The sequence below is a fragment of the Dasypus novemcinctus genome, chromosome X (assembly GCF_030445035.2).
Source record: "Dasypus novemcinctus isolate mDasNov1 chromosome X, mDasNov1.1.hap2, whole genome shotgun sequence".
NCBI lineage: Eukaryota > Metazoa > Chordata > Mammalia > Cingulata > Dasypodidae > Dasypus > Dasypus novemcinctus.
Window position 1 is genome coordinate 71,405,292 of NC_080704.1, and position 14,926 is coordinate 71,420,217.

The window sequence follows — 14,926 nt, forward strand, 5'->3', positions numbered from 1 at the left end:
AAAGCAAAAAGAGGATCACTCCTCTTGTTTTCTTTTTAATAATTTACCTGACCTGTATATTGCTTTTGAGTCTGAATACCCAGTGGAAAGAAAACTGGCGTGGTATTCAGGAGAACTAGAAATTTCTCTGAGTAAGTCCATTTGCTTCACTTGGCCTTAGTTATCTCACATATAAAATGGGGACATGTAGCCTAGATGATATTAAGGATTTAATATTCTAAGATTCTGATTTCTGCATTCATTCTTTCATAAGGACATAGCAAGGGTAGAGTTAGGCAATGATATAGGACCATTCTAGCTCTAAGATTCAGTGATTCTACAAGTTAAACACAGGTGCCTCTGTCTTTTCCTCCGAAGTATTTTGATCCTTAGAACAATTGGTTGATCCTCTTTGGACCCAGTGATGTAGCAGCACAGTTGGGACTTGGTTGACCAGAAGAAAGCAGAGCCAGACTTCTCAGCCCCCAATCCCAAAGTTTTAGATAATTTGTGGCTGGAGGGTTTGGGAAGCAGTGGGTGTATGAGGTGAAACTGAGGAACTGCTCCTCCTCTTCTCCTGTGGCATTATGTCTACCAGTCCCACATTCCCTGGAACCACTGGGGAAGCTCAAGAACACATGATGTTGCTGGCTCCAAGGCGGATCTAAACCCAGGGGAGGGACCCTGCATTTTTTCCACCAAGACGTATGCACACGAGTTCACATCTGCATATACACATACAGCTGGGTTGTACTTAAGCAAAGAACCTTTGGGGTGGTGGTCAGAATTAAGGGAAGTTCTCTTAAAATATACTTAGGGATGTTTGAGACCTGCATTTCTAAGATTCTAATGTTTTCTGGTTTGGGACTGGGGGCTAAGGAATGAGGAAAAGTGTTTCAGGAAGGCTTTCAGGAAGGCAAGTGATGGGAGGAAGGGTCTCCTACATGTCAGGCAGGTTTGAAATACACTTCAGTTTCATCAACAGATGTATATGCAAATGGACACATAAACTGGCAAACATGGGAGCATATAGACAAGATACATATGGCCAGACAGATTTACATTAGGGCCCAGGAAGACCCTAGCACCTATATTTACATCCCAAATATACCCTGTTTCCATGTGCAAGCCCTTTATAGTTTGTCAAAAACACTTTTTCTCATCCAATCTTATATATACTCCTGACAACAATTCTGGGTGGTAGCTATTAGTATTATATTACCTCAGTTTTTACAGATGAGGAAATTGAAGCTTGGCGTTAACTAATTTTCCTGAAGTTACCAAACTAGTAAGTGGCAAAACTGAAAATAAAACCAGGTCTTCTCAGATAAAGCAGATACAACCCCCAGATATTGGTTCCTTTGAGGGCTAAAGAGACCCATGGGAGTTATGGTCATGGCCGATGGGGTTAACTACCAGGTCAGATGGCCCCTCTTTGGAAATGGTGTTTATGTGTGATGAATCTGGACTCAGATGGGATCTTCCTTCATAAGACTTTCATGCTAATGTGCTGGAGGTGCAGTTAATGTTGGGGTTTAAGATATATTTAGGGGATTTGAATCTCTGGACTGACAATGTGATAGCCAGGTCCTGAGCCTCAACAGACTCAAGCACCTACAATCTGATTTATTGGACTTACCACACTCAGCTAAGATGGAGTTGAAGAAGGACAACCACCACACCATGGAGCCTAGAGTGATTACAACTGAAAGTGGGAGGAATGCATCCAGCATCCATGTGGAATCTCAGCCTCCTCTTAACATAGAGGTGCAATGGACACAACCAATCCAATGTCCACATAGAAGAGGTGGCATTGGATTGGGAAAAGTGGACATGGTGGCTGATCGGTATGGGGAAAGGCAGGAAGAGATGAGAGGTGGAGGCGTCTTTGGGACATGGAGCTGCCCTGGATGGTGCTTCAGAGGCAATCACCGGACATTGTAAATCCTCACAGGGCCCACTGGATGGAATGGAGGAGAGTATGGGCCATGATGTGGACCATTGACTATGAGGTGCAGAGGTGCCCAAAGATGTACTTACCAAATCCAATGGATGTGTCATGATGATGGGAACGAGTGTTGCTGGGGGGGGGGGAGAGGTGGGGTGGGGGGGTGGGGTTGAATGGGACCTCACATATATATTTTTAATGTAATATTATTACAAAGTCAATAAAAATAAAAAAAATAAAAAAATAAAAAAAAAAACAAAAAAACAAAAACAAAAACAAAAAAAAAAACCAGGTCTTCTGATTTCAAATGCAGTGCTCTTTATACTATCTCATGCTGCTTTCTGGATGGTACTTTCTGTCATACATACAATCATGTGTATGCATACAAATAAAACGTATACCTCCATGCCACCACAGGGTGACATGACAATAACCCACAAAAGTTATTATGGAGTAGTTGGACTTGCTGGTCAGTGCCCTCATCGAGGCTTCAGTAATGGGCAAAGGTGTCTGCTCACAGTTCTGAGTTATCTTCCATTCTGTGCCTTGTCCACTCACCTATATGAACTGTTTTTGCCAAACATTGGAAATGGGAGCTTTCCATGCTGGGCCAATGATTTCAACTGGCCCTGCTGAGATGAAGCCTTTAATTCCCATACCTCAACACGTAGGATGTGGGGAGTGGTGGAAAGAACACATTACTGCTATAACATTTTTCTTTTCTGTCTGCCCTACCAGGAGGTAAACTCTCTGAGCATAGGGACCTCTTCTGTCTTTTCACAGCTATATCTTTGGAGCCTAGTACAGTGCCTGGTGCAAATTGAGCATGTGCAAAAAATTTCTTGGATGAGTCAAATGGCCTGGTTTTAAAGTCTTAACTAACTGATAGTGTGATCATGGCCAAGTGACCTCACTTCTTTAAGCCTCAGTTACCTTATCTCTCAAATAAGGATTGATACCTGTTCTCTTAACCTAAGTTATTTTCACTTAAGTGCTTTTAACCTACTGGTTTCATAGACTTTTAGAGCATATGAATCCTTCAATATTCTAGAGTGTGGGATTATACGAACTTGCTCACACATTTCCAGTTATGAAGACCTTAATACTCCCTGAATAACTCTCTCCAGTTTTGGACAGCTGTGACCATAAGAAACTTCTTCCTTGCACTGAGCTCTGTCCAGCTGTAGCTTTCTCTCACAGGTCCCAGCTCTACCCCTTGGGGACATGTGGACTCTCTCTTTTCCCTTGGTCTAAAAGTGGTCCTTCAGAGGTTTGAAGACAACCACATCACCCTGAATCTTCTCTTCCCCAAGTCAAACAACCTCAGATGCCTCAACTACTTCTCATGTGACCTGGGTCCCAGCCCCACCACTTTTTAAAAAAAGATTTATTTTATTTATTTCTCTCATCCCCTTGTTGTTTTTTACTTGTGTCTGTTCATCTTCCTTGTTTCTTTAGGAGGCACTGGGAGCTGAACCTGGGACCTCTGATGTGGGAGGGAGGTGCCTAATGATTTGTGCCACCTCCTCTCCCTGCTTTGCTGTGTTTCTCATTATGTTTCTCCCCACCTCTCTTGTTGCATCATCTTGTTGTGTCAGCTTGCCATGCATGCCCATCACACTAGCTCATTGTTTTCTTTAGGAAGCACTGGGATCCGAACCAGCTATCTCCCATGTGGTAGGCAGGAGCCCAGTTGCCTGAGCCACATCTGCTTCCTCCAGCCCCATCATTTTAATAGTTCACATTAAAGTGGGGAGCCATGTGCCAACTGGATCCTGAGCCTCAGCAGTGTTGCAGCACCTGCTCTCCAGTTCCTTGGACTTACTCAGGTCAACTGACAGGAAGATGAGGATGGACAACAATCATACCAAGGAACAGAGAGAGTCTACAGCTGTGGGCATGAGAGCCCCATCCACCAGCCGTGTGGGATCGAAGTCCCCTCTCAATTAAAAGATGGAGTGGGAACCTCCATCCCAGGGTCCTCAGGATGGAGGAATAAAATATGGATTAGAGTGGACTTACTGGTATTCTACTATGGAATTATTGTGACTCTAGCAATGGAAGAAATTACATCATTGATGTGGAGACAGTGGCCACGGGAATTGCTGAAGGCAGGGAGAGGGAAAAGGAGGTAGGATATGGGGACATTTGTGGTACTTGCAATAGTCCTGTATGATATTGCAGGGACAGATACAGAACATTATATATCCTGCCATAACCCACTGATTGGACTGGGAGAGAGTGTAAACTACAATGTAAACTATAATCCATGCTGTGAAGCAGTGCTCCAAAATGTATTCATCAAATGCAATGAATGTACCACCCTAATGAAAGAAGTTGTTGATGTGGGAAAAGTGGGAAGTGTGGGGAATGGGGCATATGGGAACCTCCTATATATTTTTTATTATCTTTTTTAAAAAGATATATAAATCACACAAAATGTTACAATAAAAAATATAAGAGGTTCCCATATACCCCACACCCCCACTCCTCCCACATCGACAACTTCTTTCATTAGCATGGTACATTCATTGCATTTGATGAGTACATTTTGGGGCATTACTACACAGCATGGATTATAGTTTATTTGTAGTTTACACTATCCCGCAGTCCATTTAGTGGGTTATGGCAGGATATGCGATGTCCTGCATCTGTTCCTGCAATATCGTGACCTCTCTATGCATGCCTCTTCTGTCACTTTTACTGAACCTGTGGTTGGCACTGGAGTTGGTGTATGCTCAGGAGACTTGAATCTCTGGACTGTCTATGTGTCAGCTGGGTCCTAAGCCTCAGAAGAGTTGCAACACCTACTCTCTGGTTCATTGGATTTACCCAGGTCAGCTAACAGGTTCCCACACCAGGGAACCGAGAGAGTCTACAGCTGTAAGCAGAATTCCATCCATCAGCCATGTGGGCTCTAAACCCCCTCCTGTATTTTTCAAAGTAACATTTTGTGTGATCTACATATCTTTTAAAATAAATAAAAAATACATTAAAAAAATAAATTGGAGGTCCAGAGCAGGATGCAGCCTTTCTTCAAATGGGGTCTGACCAGAGCAGAGGAAGGCAGGAATGTCCCCTTCCTCCTAGACACTAGACTTGAATTAATTCTGGCAGACTGAGCTCACTGCCAACATTTATGGATTTAATTATCAAGTAAAACATAAAAGGTTTTTTTTGCCCTTGGTGCTGCTAAGCCATATGTTAACCCATCTTTTTCTCATAAAATTGGCTCTTTGGTCTCAAAAACAATCTTTATATTTGTCTCACTTGTAAACTTTATGATAATTTGGGCTTGTAAACATCTTTTTGAATCTGTTGCCCTACTTATCTATTATCTCATATTCTTTATCTTTTCTCCTTCCTCCTCTTCCTCCTCCTCTTTCTTATTGTTTTATAAAATTTCAAAAGTAATTCATGTCACTGAAAAAATCCAATAATATGGAAGTATATGCATTTATTAAGAAGTATAAATTCCCACTTTACCCTCCTTTCCAACACCAGTTCTTGTTTCAGTGATAACCACCAGTATCTTTTCCCCCTTCCAGGAACTTATAAACATGTGTGAATACACATATATTTAAATCATAAATTTGGATCATATTATTCGTGTTTCTTTGTGACTTAATAGTAAATCCAAAACATCTTTCCGTGGCAGCTCGGTCTTTTTAAAGGCTGGATAATATCATATCACACTGTAACATTGTATGGATATACCATAACATATTTAATCAGTCCCCCAGTGATGAACACATACATTGTTTCCCTTATTTTGTTATTACAATATTAAGGTAAATGTCCTTGAAATTCTGTTTTGTGCATAGGAGAGGTTTTCTAATGTAGATTGGGAATATAATTGGCATAGAGTGTGCATGCATGTATGTGGGTATGTGTACATGCACATGAGTGTGTGTTGTGAGTTGGGGGAGAGGGAGTAATTGGATAGGAGGATCTGTTCCATTGGTCTTGTCTCCTAACAGGAGAAAATGAGGCAATGTGAGTGGGAACTTGGTCCCTCAGAGTATCTAGACAGAATACACATAGACATGCCTGTGGGGCTGGAAATGTGAATGGCAGATCTCTCTCTTACCCTGGCCTAGCTGAGCAATCTGTCCTGAACTCTAAGGATATGCCTGCAGCATGCTGGACTCCTTTGGGGTTGGACACAAAGTAGGATCCCTTTTGGGGAGCAGCCACAACTCAGCCTGGAATGGAGGAAAAGAGAAAAAGAAGCAGCAGTTGACAAGACAAGGCAGGATGTGAGAGATGTCAGAAGAGCACTGAGGACCACCAAGGGCACTACAGGAGTCAGGGGGAAGCAGAGAGCACAAGGAGGCAGAAAAGATCTGGGGGGGGGGGGGGAAGGGGTGCTTCATGCAAGAGGTAGGGCCAGGAGGATAAGAGACAAGGGGGGGCACAATGTGTTTGGTGGGGTGATGGGGTGAGAGTGACTTGGCTAGAGGGGAAGGTCTGTGCTAAGGAGCCATGGAAGGAAGAAAAGGCTGGAAAGGTAAGAGTATGTGTGTGTCCATTCATGTATGTGTAGAGGGTCACCTGGCACAGGTGAAGGCTGTGTTTCTGAAGATTGCTGATGACCATGTTGGGAATGGCCTTGGTGGGGCAGCCCAGAGACAGGGCGAACAGGGAGGAGCCTGTTGCAACTGTTCAGGCCATAGACTGTAAGGGCTGACCTAGGGCATTGGCAGTGGAGATGGGAGGGAGAGAAACTGAAAGACAGATAGACAGAGAGCAGGGCATGATGGCCAGATAGCAGGGTTCAGGCAAAGGAGAGTTAAAAATGATGGCACTGTGTATACCTAGGATGGTGCTAATAGCAAATCATTAACAGATACAGAGCTGTTTGGAAGGAGAGTTAATGGTGAGGAAGAGGGTGTGCACCCCTTGCAGAGCTTCATGTAGACCTTGGCACCTAACTGGCATTCAGTCACTGCTGGGCACATTGTGGGATGGACAGATGGATAGTTTCCTTCTAGGTGCATTGAATTTGAACTGTGGATGGTTCATGGAGGGTCCATAGTCTCAGTGGGCTGTTTTCTCTCTAGGTCCTGCATGCAGACTGGCTACTTATATGTGGTCACTGGTAGGTGGGACTGGAACTGGGGGCCAGTGACTTGATTGGGAGCCTGTGAGACCCTCTCTGCAGGACTAAGTTCACATTCCAAGAGGACACTGACTCAAATTGAAATGATATTGGCTGGTTGGGAGGTCTTAAAAGGCTCCCAACAACGTGGGAGAGAGTGGGCTATGGTGTGGACCACAGGCCATGGGGTGCAGCGATGCCCAGAGATGTACTCACCAGATGCAATGGATGTGTCATGATGATGGGGGAGAGTGTTACTGTGGGGGGAGTGGTGGGGTGGGGGCAGTGGGGGTGAATGGGGACCTCATATTTTTTGAATGTAATATTTTTTTTAAAAATGAATAAATTGAGTAGAATTTGGAAAAAAAATAAAAATTAAAAAAATAAAAATAAAATAAAAGGCTTCCAACATTTTTAGAGCAAAAGCCAGAAATAAATTCTCTTCCCTTTCACTGTGGTCCGTTAGTACAATTAATAATAAATATTCCTAGGCCCTTGATATTGGCAAGATGACTTATCACTGCTGTTTATTATTACCCACCTGCTGTGACTAGCTGTCTTGTCTGTCAACTAAAGTGCAGGAGTGATAAGAATCTTAAAGTAAATCCCCTTCCTCAGGTTTGCCTAGTCACAGCTTGAAGTTGAGAAGATCACAGGATTGGAATGATTGAAAGAAAGTGGACTTTGGACTCATAGGACCTCTGCCCAAATATCTGTCCCATCATCAACAAACTATTTGCCTTTTGGATATGTCCTTATTCTTACCACTAAAGGTTCTTGTGAGGGTTATATGAGGCTAAATATTAAAATGATCTCTCCACTGCTCAGCACATGGTAGGTACCTCATTAATGTTATCTTCTTTCTTTTCTTCCAAACCCTAGCTTTTGTTCCCAAGAAGAGGCTGGCAGTCTGAGGATGGTTAAAAGCAAGTTTTCCCCACTACTGCAGTTTGTACTCTCAACCATATTATGCCAAGAGAGGGCCTCCTTTGGTGAGACAGCAGTATATTCTTTTGCCTATTCTCTTGTTTGTGTAAGGGACACAGCTAGCCAAGTGTTTGGGCTACAAACCCATGGGAAGGAAGAGAAAGAAGGCCTCAGTGTGTGGCTTCCAGCTATTGTATGTCAGCATCTCTCCCTGCCATATTTTTCTATGAATGGAAGGGAAGAGCAACCTTAGATGCTTAGTTAATTCCTTCCCCAAGAATCACCAATGAGCAAATGTGCTCTGAGTGAAGCAGAACAGATCTTATTTAGATGTAAGGAAGGACTTCCAAACACTGATGAAATGAAAAGCAGCCTTCAGAATGTCCTGAGTAATGGGGAACTTTCAACTGCTTTTATCCAATGGATTGAAGGGGTAGTCTTTATCCAAAGTACCTCTGGGATTCAAGACTGCTCTCCATCCAGTCCTTCTCTGGCACTGCCTCTCTTGCACTGTGCCCTTTGAAGTAGGAATGTCATTTAGAATGCAGAAGCCTCTTTATTGAAGTGACTATAGATCTCAGGTGGGAACAATATACAGGGAGGTAATTACAAGTCCAATCTCATTTCTCAATTTGGCAAAGGTTGTCACATATATCAGCCTTATTCAGTTACTGCTTGGCATTCCTACACTTGCTGCAGCTCCAGATCAATCCCAGCCCCCAAGAAATCCTAGTGACCAGGCCAAATAATTTTCTCTTACAGGCCCTGCCCCTGACTCAGTATGTCCCCAGCTTCCTTGGACTTCTACTCAAGAATATTCCTGTACCACCCTCTGCTTATACTGGCTTTCACTTATCTCTGCTACTTGAAAAAGGCTTGCTTGCCCTTTCTTGAACTTTCTGAATTCTGCTTTTTTGAAAATCCAAGTTTCTTCATACCCCTTACTTCCCTCTCTCAGGGCAGCCAACTTTATGTGAGCATCTTTAGCCCTTATTTCCATGTCTTTTCTCTGTAAACACTGACATAAATCTCATATCTGAACCCATTTGTGAGGATTATTCTAGTACAGGAAGGTTGTGTTAACTCGTAGGGATGGGGGAAGATCAGAAGTTCTGGCCACATACCATGAAGTGTTTTACAAAGATGTAAGAAATAAAGGTATATTTCCATGGCCATCTATAAGAACAAGAGAGAGGCTCAGCTACCTCTACTCTGCTCTTAAGGCTCAGAAGGGGGGATATAATTGAGATACGTCCCTCCTAGTCAGAGGATTATAGGTCTAACCTCCAAGCAATGTCTAGCTGCTTGACCATATTCACCATAACCAGCTCCTGTCTTGTGGCGTGGGTGGGGATACCACTTTCCTGATTCTAGCCCTCACAATTTTTCACTTGAATTATTCCATCAGCTTCTTTCCTGAGCTCTTTGCCTCCTATATTACCCTTCAAATCCATTCTCTATACTTGGTTATCTGACCTTGGGTATGTTCTTTCCTTTTAACCTGAGAGACCTCCACCAGAACTAAACAGTCTCTGGTAATCTATGCTTCCCTCATTTCCCACCTTTTAACTTCTCAGGAACCCAGACCCTAACTTTCTCCATCAGCCCCTCTTTCCTTCTTCTTCTCTAGCTGCCCCCACTCTCTGACCCACCTCTCAGCTTGGACTCCTGAGCTCCTTTCTCTTTTAATATTCTGTTTGGTTACCTGATACTTCCTAAGGATTTCCTGTGAGTGGTGGTGGTGGTGGTGGTGGTTACAGTGTTGGTATGGAGGGTGGGGATCAACACACAGGGGGTTTCTAGAGTGGATCATGAAAGTTGGAGTCTCCAATCAACTTCCCCTCCCCATTTAGGCACTTAGACTAGTGCTAGGCCTGTGTGTTCTAGGTGATCATGAATGAGGAAATCAGTGAGTTCCTTGAAATGGAAAGAGAGGCTACAGCAATGTCAAGGAGTATGATGGGCTGCTTCTGCTACATCTGCTGCTGAAGCCTTTTAGGGGATGCTTTTTTCCCTTGGGACAGCTGCTCCACTTAAGAAGATTGTTTAGGCAGGGGACTTTTTCCGCTAGCACAGATCAATGAATCTTGGCAGCAGTGAGAAAAACTGAGTCCCGCTCACCCATCGACACTGTTAAGCTGGGAAAGCAGAGGAGCAGAGAAGAGGATTGCTGATTCTTGAGTGCAAATGCAAGGCCTTCCCTTCTGCAACCCTGCTAGGCTCATCTATTATTCTAGGGAGTCTACTTCCTCTTTCATCCTTTTCTAATGTCGTGGTAGAAAACGACCATAGAGGCCTAGGAATCCAAGCCTTTTCTTGTTACAGAAAGGGACACTCAAGCCTACAGAGGGGAAGGGACTTCAAGGTCACACAGTGGTCACACATTGAGTAATGACAGAGCCATGACTAGAGCCAGAAGCCCTGATCTTCACTGCACACTCCCTCCTTCCAACTCAAAAAGCTTTTCTTCTGCCCCAAACAGGTTCCATTCCCCGTTCCTGAGGTGTGTGGTACTCATCCTCACAAAGGATACTCAGACTATGCCTCCAAACAGTTGCCAGTGGATAGAAGAATAAAGGACGCTTTCAAACTAAAAGTCAGAGTTAACCAGATAACCACTACAGTCTAGAACACTGTGGTCCTGGCATTCTGTGATCTTGACAAGTAGTAGAAAGGGAGCTTGAAGACACACACCAAGGGAGTGGACTGGGGGGTCCATCTAACCTGGTGGGATTATAGCCCACTAGAAAGTGAATGCGTGTGTTGGGGGAGAGTCTAAAGGATCAGGGTACAGACTTGAGGAAGGTAGGGTTGACTTTGGAGGAAGGACAGTGATTAAAGGACAGATATGGAGAAAAGGAGCCCAATTCTGATAAAGTGAGTAAAAAGCAAGGATGGTAAGGAAATATGGAGGGTAAGGGTTATAGAGTCTTACAAAAGAGAATGGATAAAGGATTGCAGGAGCTGAGGGAGTTTAGCCAAGAGAAGAAAAGTTTCCGGGTGACATAGGATCTAATCTTCAGCAGCAGAGGGTCTGTGTGACTCCAGCGAGCAAAAAAAAAAAAAAAAAAAGCTGAGACCCCCCACGGCTGGAAGTCACAGAGGAAAGGAGTACAGATACACACAAAGGAAGGAGGACCTACAAAGACTCAGTGCTGTCTTGAAAGGTAATGGACTGCCTTCGTTTGTAGTGAGCTTCTCATCAATGGAAAGTTGCCGCCAGGGGTGGTGTAAGCATCTGCTAGGGCGCAGCCCAGGGATCCCGCCCTGCATGGGGGTGGGACTGGATGATTTGGATAGGGAGGGTTAGGAAATGTGAGGGAAGTGGGAGAGGAGCACGGTGGGCCCGAAGTTGGGGTGAGCCCCCAGCTCGGACCCCCTCGCGGTTAGTGTAGTCTGGCAGGGCTGAGCTGGGCTGGGCGGGGCAAGACCGGCGGCCGGTTGAGAGGCGGGCACAAGGGCGCTGAGCAGCGCGGAAGCCTGGCCACATAAAGAAGCTGGCGGCGCGTCGGGGGCGGCTCTTTCCTGGGTGGGGTTTGTGAAGTCGTGGCCCGTTAGCAGGAAGCTGAGCAGTCGCCCCTACGCTATAGAGGGACCCAGTCCGATCCCCGGCACTTCCCCACCCCCGAACCCGAGCCTTGTGTCCTGCCTGCCCAGTGCCGCCCGACAGCTCCCAGTCAAACTTCTCCAACTCTGCCGCCTTAGCCACCACCATGCCCAAGACGGTGAGTGCTGGGGGTGGGCGCTGCCTACCCGGGGGGCTCTAACAGTGGATCCTTTTTGATGGCCGGGGGCGTAGCAATGGCCCAGGGTAGGGAGGGTATGGGAGTGGGGTCCCTGTCTGGCGCTCCACTGGGGGTTGGGGTGGGGTCTCCGGGCTAGAAGTGTGGACAGGGTGGGGCCGGCCTCTTTCTCAAGTTCCAATTCCCTGAGTCTGGGATGAGGGAGTGGAATAGGCTTCTTTGAAGGTGGGGGCCTCCCCTTGCCCATGAGGGACTGTGGCCTCCAGGGAGAGGACTGGTCTGGAGGGGAAAACTTACCCCAGCCCAGGAATTACTGCCTTTCTTGGGTAAGACTGCCACTCACTAGTCAGGAAGAGCCGTGGGAACAGAGAAGGAGCGAGAATGAAGGGAGCTGCCTGGGGTGGATTCCGCACCCCCGCTCACCTTTCCCACAGCCTCCCAGGGAGTTGCTCCCACTGTTTCCCACTAGGAGAGAAGAGACTTATGGAGGGACTCATAGAGGCTGCTCGCTTTTACCCAAGAAGCCCAACACTTCCTAGGCACCAGTCTGAGAGGTCTGCTCCTCCTCCTGGGGGAGAGGATTCATTCTCTATCCTACCCATCCACCATATCCCTGCCCTTTTCATTACTTAATACCTCCCTGTCCCCTAACAGGACTGTTTTGTGAGTTGTATCCCATGGGGCCACACCTTTTTAGAGTGGTTATTGCCTCAAGGATCTGATCTCTACCCCACAGGCTGTTATGAGAAGGGCAGAAGCCTTCTGGGAGTGGGGTTAAGGGGGGCCGGATGCCCAGGAGGGAGGGGCAGAGAAGGGGTGTGCCTGACTAATGAACCCTACTTGCTTTCCTGAAAGACATACCAAATGGCTGCTGGGGCCCTTCCCTTTCTCAGGCAGGCCTGGTGACCACCCTGGCTTGAGTCCCTTAGGCCAAGCAGTTTGTTGGGTTGGCCTAGGCTATGCAGAGAGCTCCTAACTCTCCCCAGGATTTCTGAGCCTTGTACAGTTGAGATAGTGACCAGTAGCCTTGAGAAGGGCTGAGGGCTCCTGGGATGAGAGGAGGGATTGGAGAGCCCAGCTCTTTTGGTGTGTGCTGAGCTTTGATTGCCACGTTGCTGTGTTCCAGCCTCATTGCCAAGTCTTTCTTGCCTTTCCAGAACCCCGTCCTTCAGAAATACCAAGTTTTCAACAAGTATGCACTTTCACCATCTGTCTCTTTTAAATTGTTGGTGGTTTTAAGACATGGGTTTTTCCACTCTTTCTTCCCAACAGCGCTCCCCCCACAAGTGAGAGATAATGAAGAGAAGATTTTGGAAAAGGTGTGTGGGGGGACACTGTCTCTGTCAAAACAGAGGATTATAAAGATCCTCCCAGGAATCTCTTTGGATTTACCTATGTTTGACTCTTTGACTCCTCTTAAGGTATTGCTTTGCCTAAACAGGGGAGCAGAGAAGCAGGGAAGTGGCCTCTGGGAATAGATTACCCCAAGACCTCTCTTACCTAGTGCCATTTGTCATCCTCTTCTGAAATATCCCACTCTTAAAAGCAATTTAATGGGCCTGGAAGTTGCCTCAACGTTACCACAACTATTCCATTTGTCAAAAGTGGAAAAGAAGATAGCATGGTAATCCTTTTCTAGGTATGGAGAGAGACTGGAATACAGGCAATGTGGGGTCAGGCCCAGGGTACTGAAGGTACCTGAATACTGAAGATATTTTTACGTAGATTGACTAAAACTTGAATCAAATTGGAGATGGCTGAATTGTGATAGACTGGAAGCAGGAGAATTTTCCATGCTATTTGGCTTAAGGAATGGTCAACTTTTAGAAGAAAGAACTCTATCATGCTTGTTAACACCATAGGATCTTGACTGGAAAGGGACCTCAGAGACTATCTAGTATAACCCTCTATTTTTCTTTCCTTTTAACTAATGAGGGTATTTAGGTCCATGTGAAAGGATCTACCTAAGGGCATATGATGACAAAGCCGAGACTGGATTCCAGGCTTTTTGATGTTCATCACATTGAACCCCTACTCTGACCCATTGATTATGTTCTTGAAGTCTGAGTCCCCTCTCTTGCCCAAAGCAAATTGCCCCTGGTTCTTAGGACTTCGTTGTCTCCAAATAAAAGGGAGTAGGCAATTTGGAAAAGTGATCAATGTTAGCATTTGTGTGGCCTTCTAGTGAGAGTTGGGGGTGTCACAAGATGCCTCCTATTACTTTTCTCATTCCTTGTCCCAGTGCTGGGGCATCCAGGGGCACACTCTGGTTCACAGCATACCAGTCACTAACTTCAATGAAGGAGGAAAAAGTTCCTTATTCTCCACCCATATTTTATTGGTGTACTTTAGACTATTTATGGAATATGACAGATAGGAAAGGATAGTGGAAAAATCAAGCTCCTTCATTCATATGAACCATGTCTATAGTCTAGCCAGGGTTGGTTTCAGTTATACAACCAATTGTTTCCCCTAGTCAGATGAACCTCCCTTAAATCTGTTAAAACTTGCCCTGACCCCCACTCTTGGACTCTGCTTCTGGTTGCCAGTTTCCTGAGTCTGCTTTCCTAGCCAAAATGGAGAAGCTTTTTGACTGCCATTTATACTTTATAGTGATGATTAGACAGTTATAAAAATGATCTTTCCCTCTTTCTATTCTCTTTAACTTTTTTTTTTTAGATAAAAAGGCTTTGGAATTATTGTGACTAACAATGGAAGAAATTATACCATTGATGTGGAGACAGTGGCCACAGTAGTTGCTGAAGGCAGGGAAAGGGAAAAATAGGTGTGATATTGGGGCATTTTCGGGACTTGGAGTTGTCCTCAAGGATATTGCAGGGACAGATGCAGGACATTATATATCCTGCCATAATCCACTGAATGGACTGGGAAAGAGTGTAAGCTACAACATAAACTATAATCTATGCTGTGTAGCAATATTCCAAAAATGTACTCATCAAATACAATGAATGTACCACACTAATGAAAAAAGTTGTCAATGTGGGAGGAGTGGGGGTGTGGAGAGTGGGGTATATGAGAACCTCTTATATTTTTTAATGTAACATTTTGTGTAATCTATAGACTTTAAAAAAAGATAATAAAAATTAATTAAAGGAAGAAAAAAAAGGCTTTGGGGCTTTCCTTAAAATAAATTTTTTGAATTGTTGATGTTCTTGAGTTTTTGGTTTTTCTATTTAGAATTTATTAAATATCAGAGTTGGAAAGTCT

At 44.8% G+C, this 14,926-nt stretch overlaps 1 protein-coding gene across 4 annotated transcripts in view; it reads left to right on the forward strand.

Moving 5' to 3' along the window:
• Positions 1–14,926, forward strand: part of MSN (moesin) — a 289,177-nt gene that overhangs the window by 192,246 nt on the left and 82,005 nt on the right. Inside the window, exon 1 of one of the 4 annotated variants that reach the window (XM_058291747.2) lies at positions 11,176–11,680. The exons of the other annotated variants lie outside the window; for them this stretch is intronic. Within the exon in view, the coding sequence (XP_058147730.1) occupies positions 11,669–11,680 (12 nt within the window). The 5' untranslated portion in view covers positions 11,176–11,668. Of the gene's footprint in view, positions 1–11,175; positions 11,681–14,926 lie in introns of those variants that run through there. 4 annotated transcript variants of the gene reach the window in all.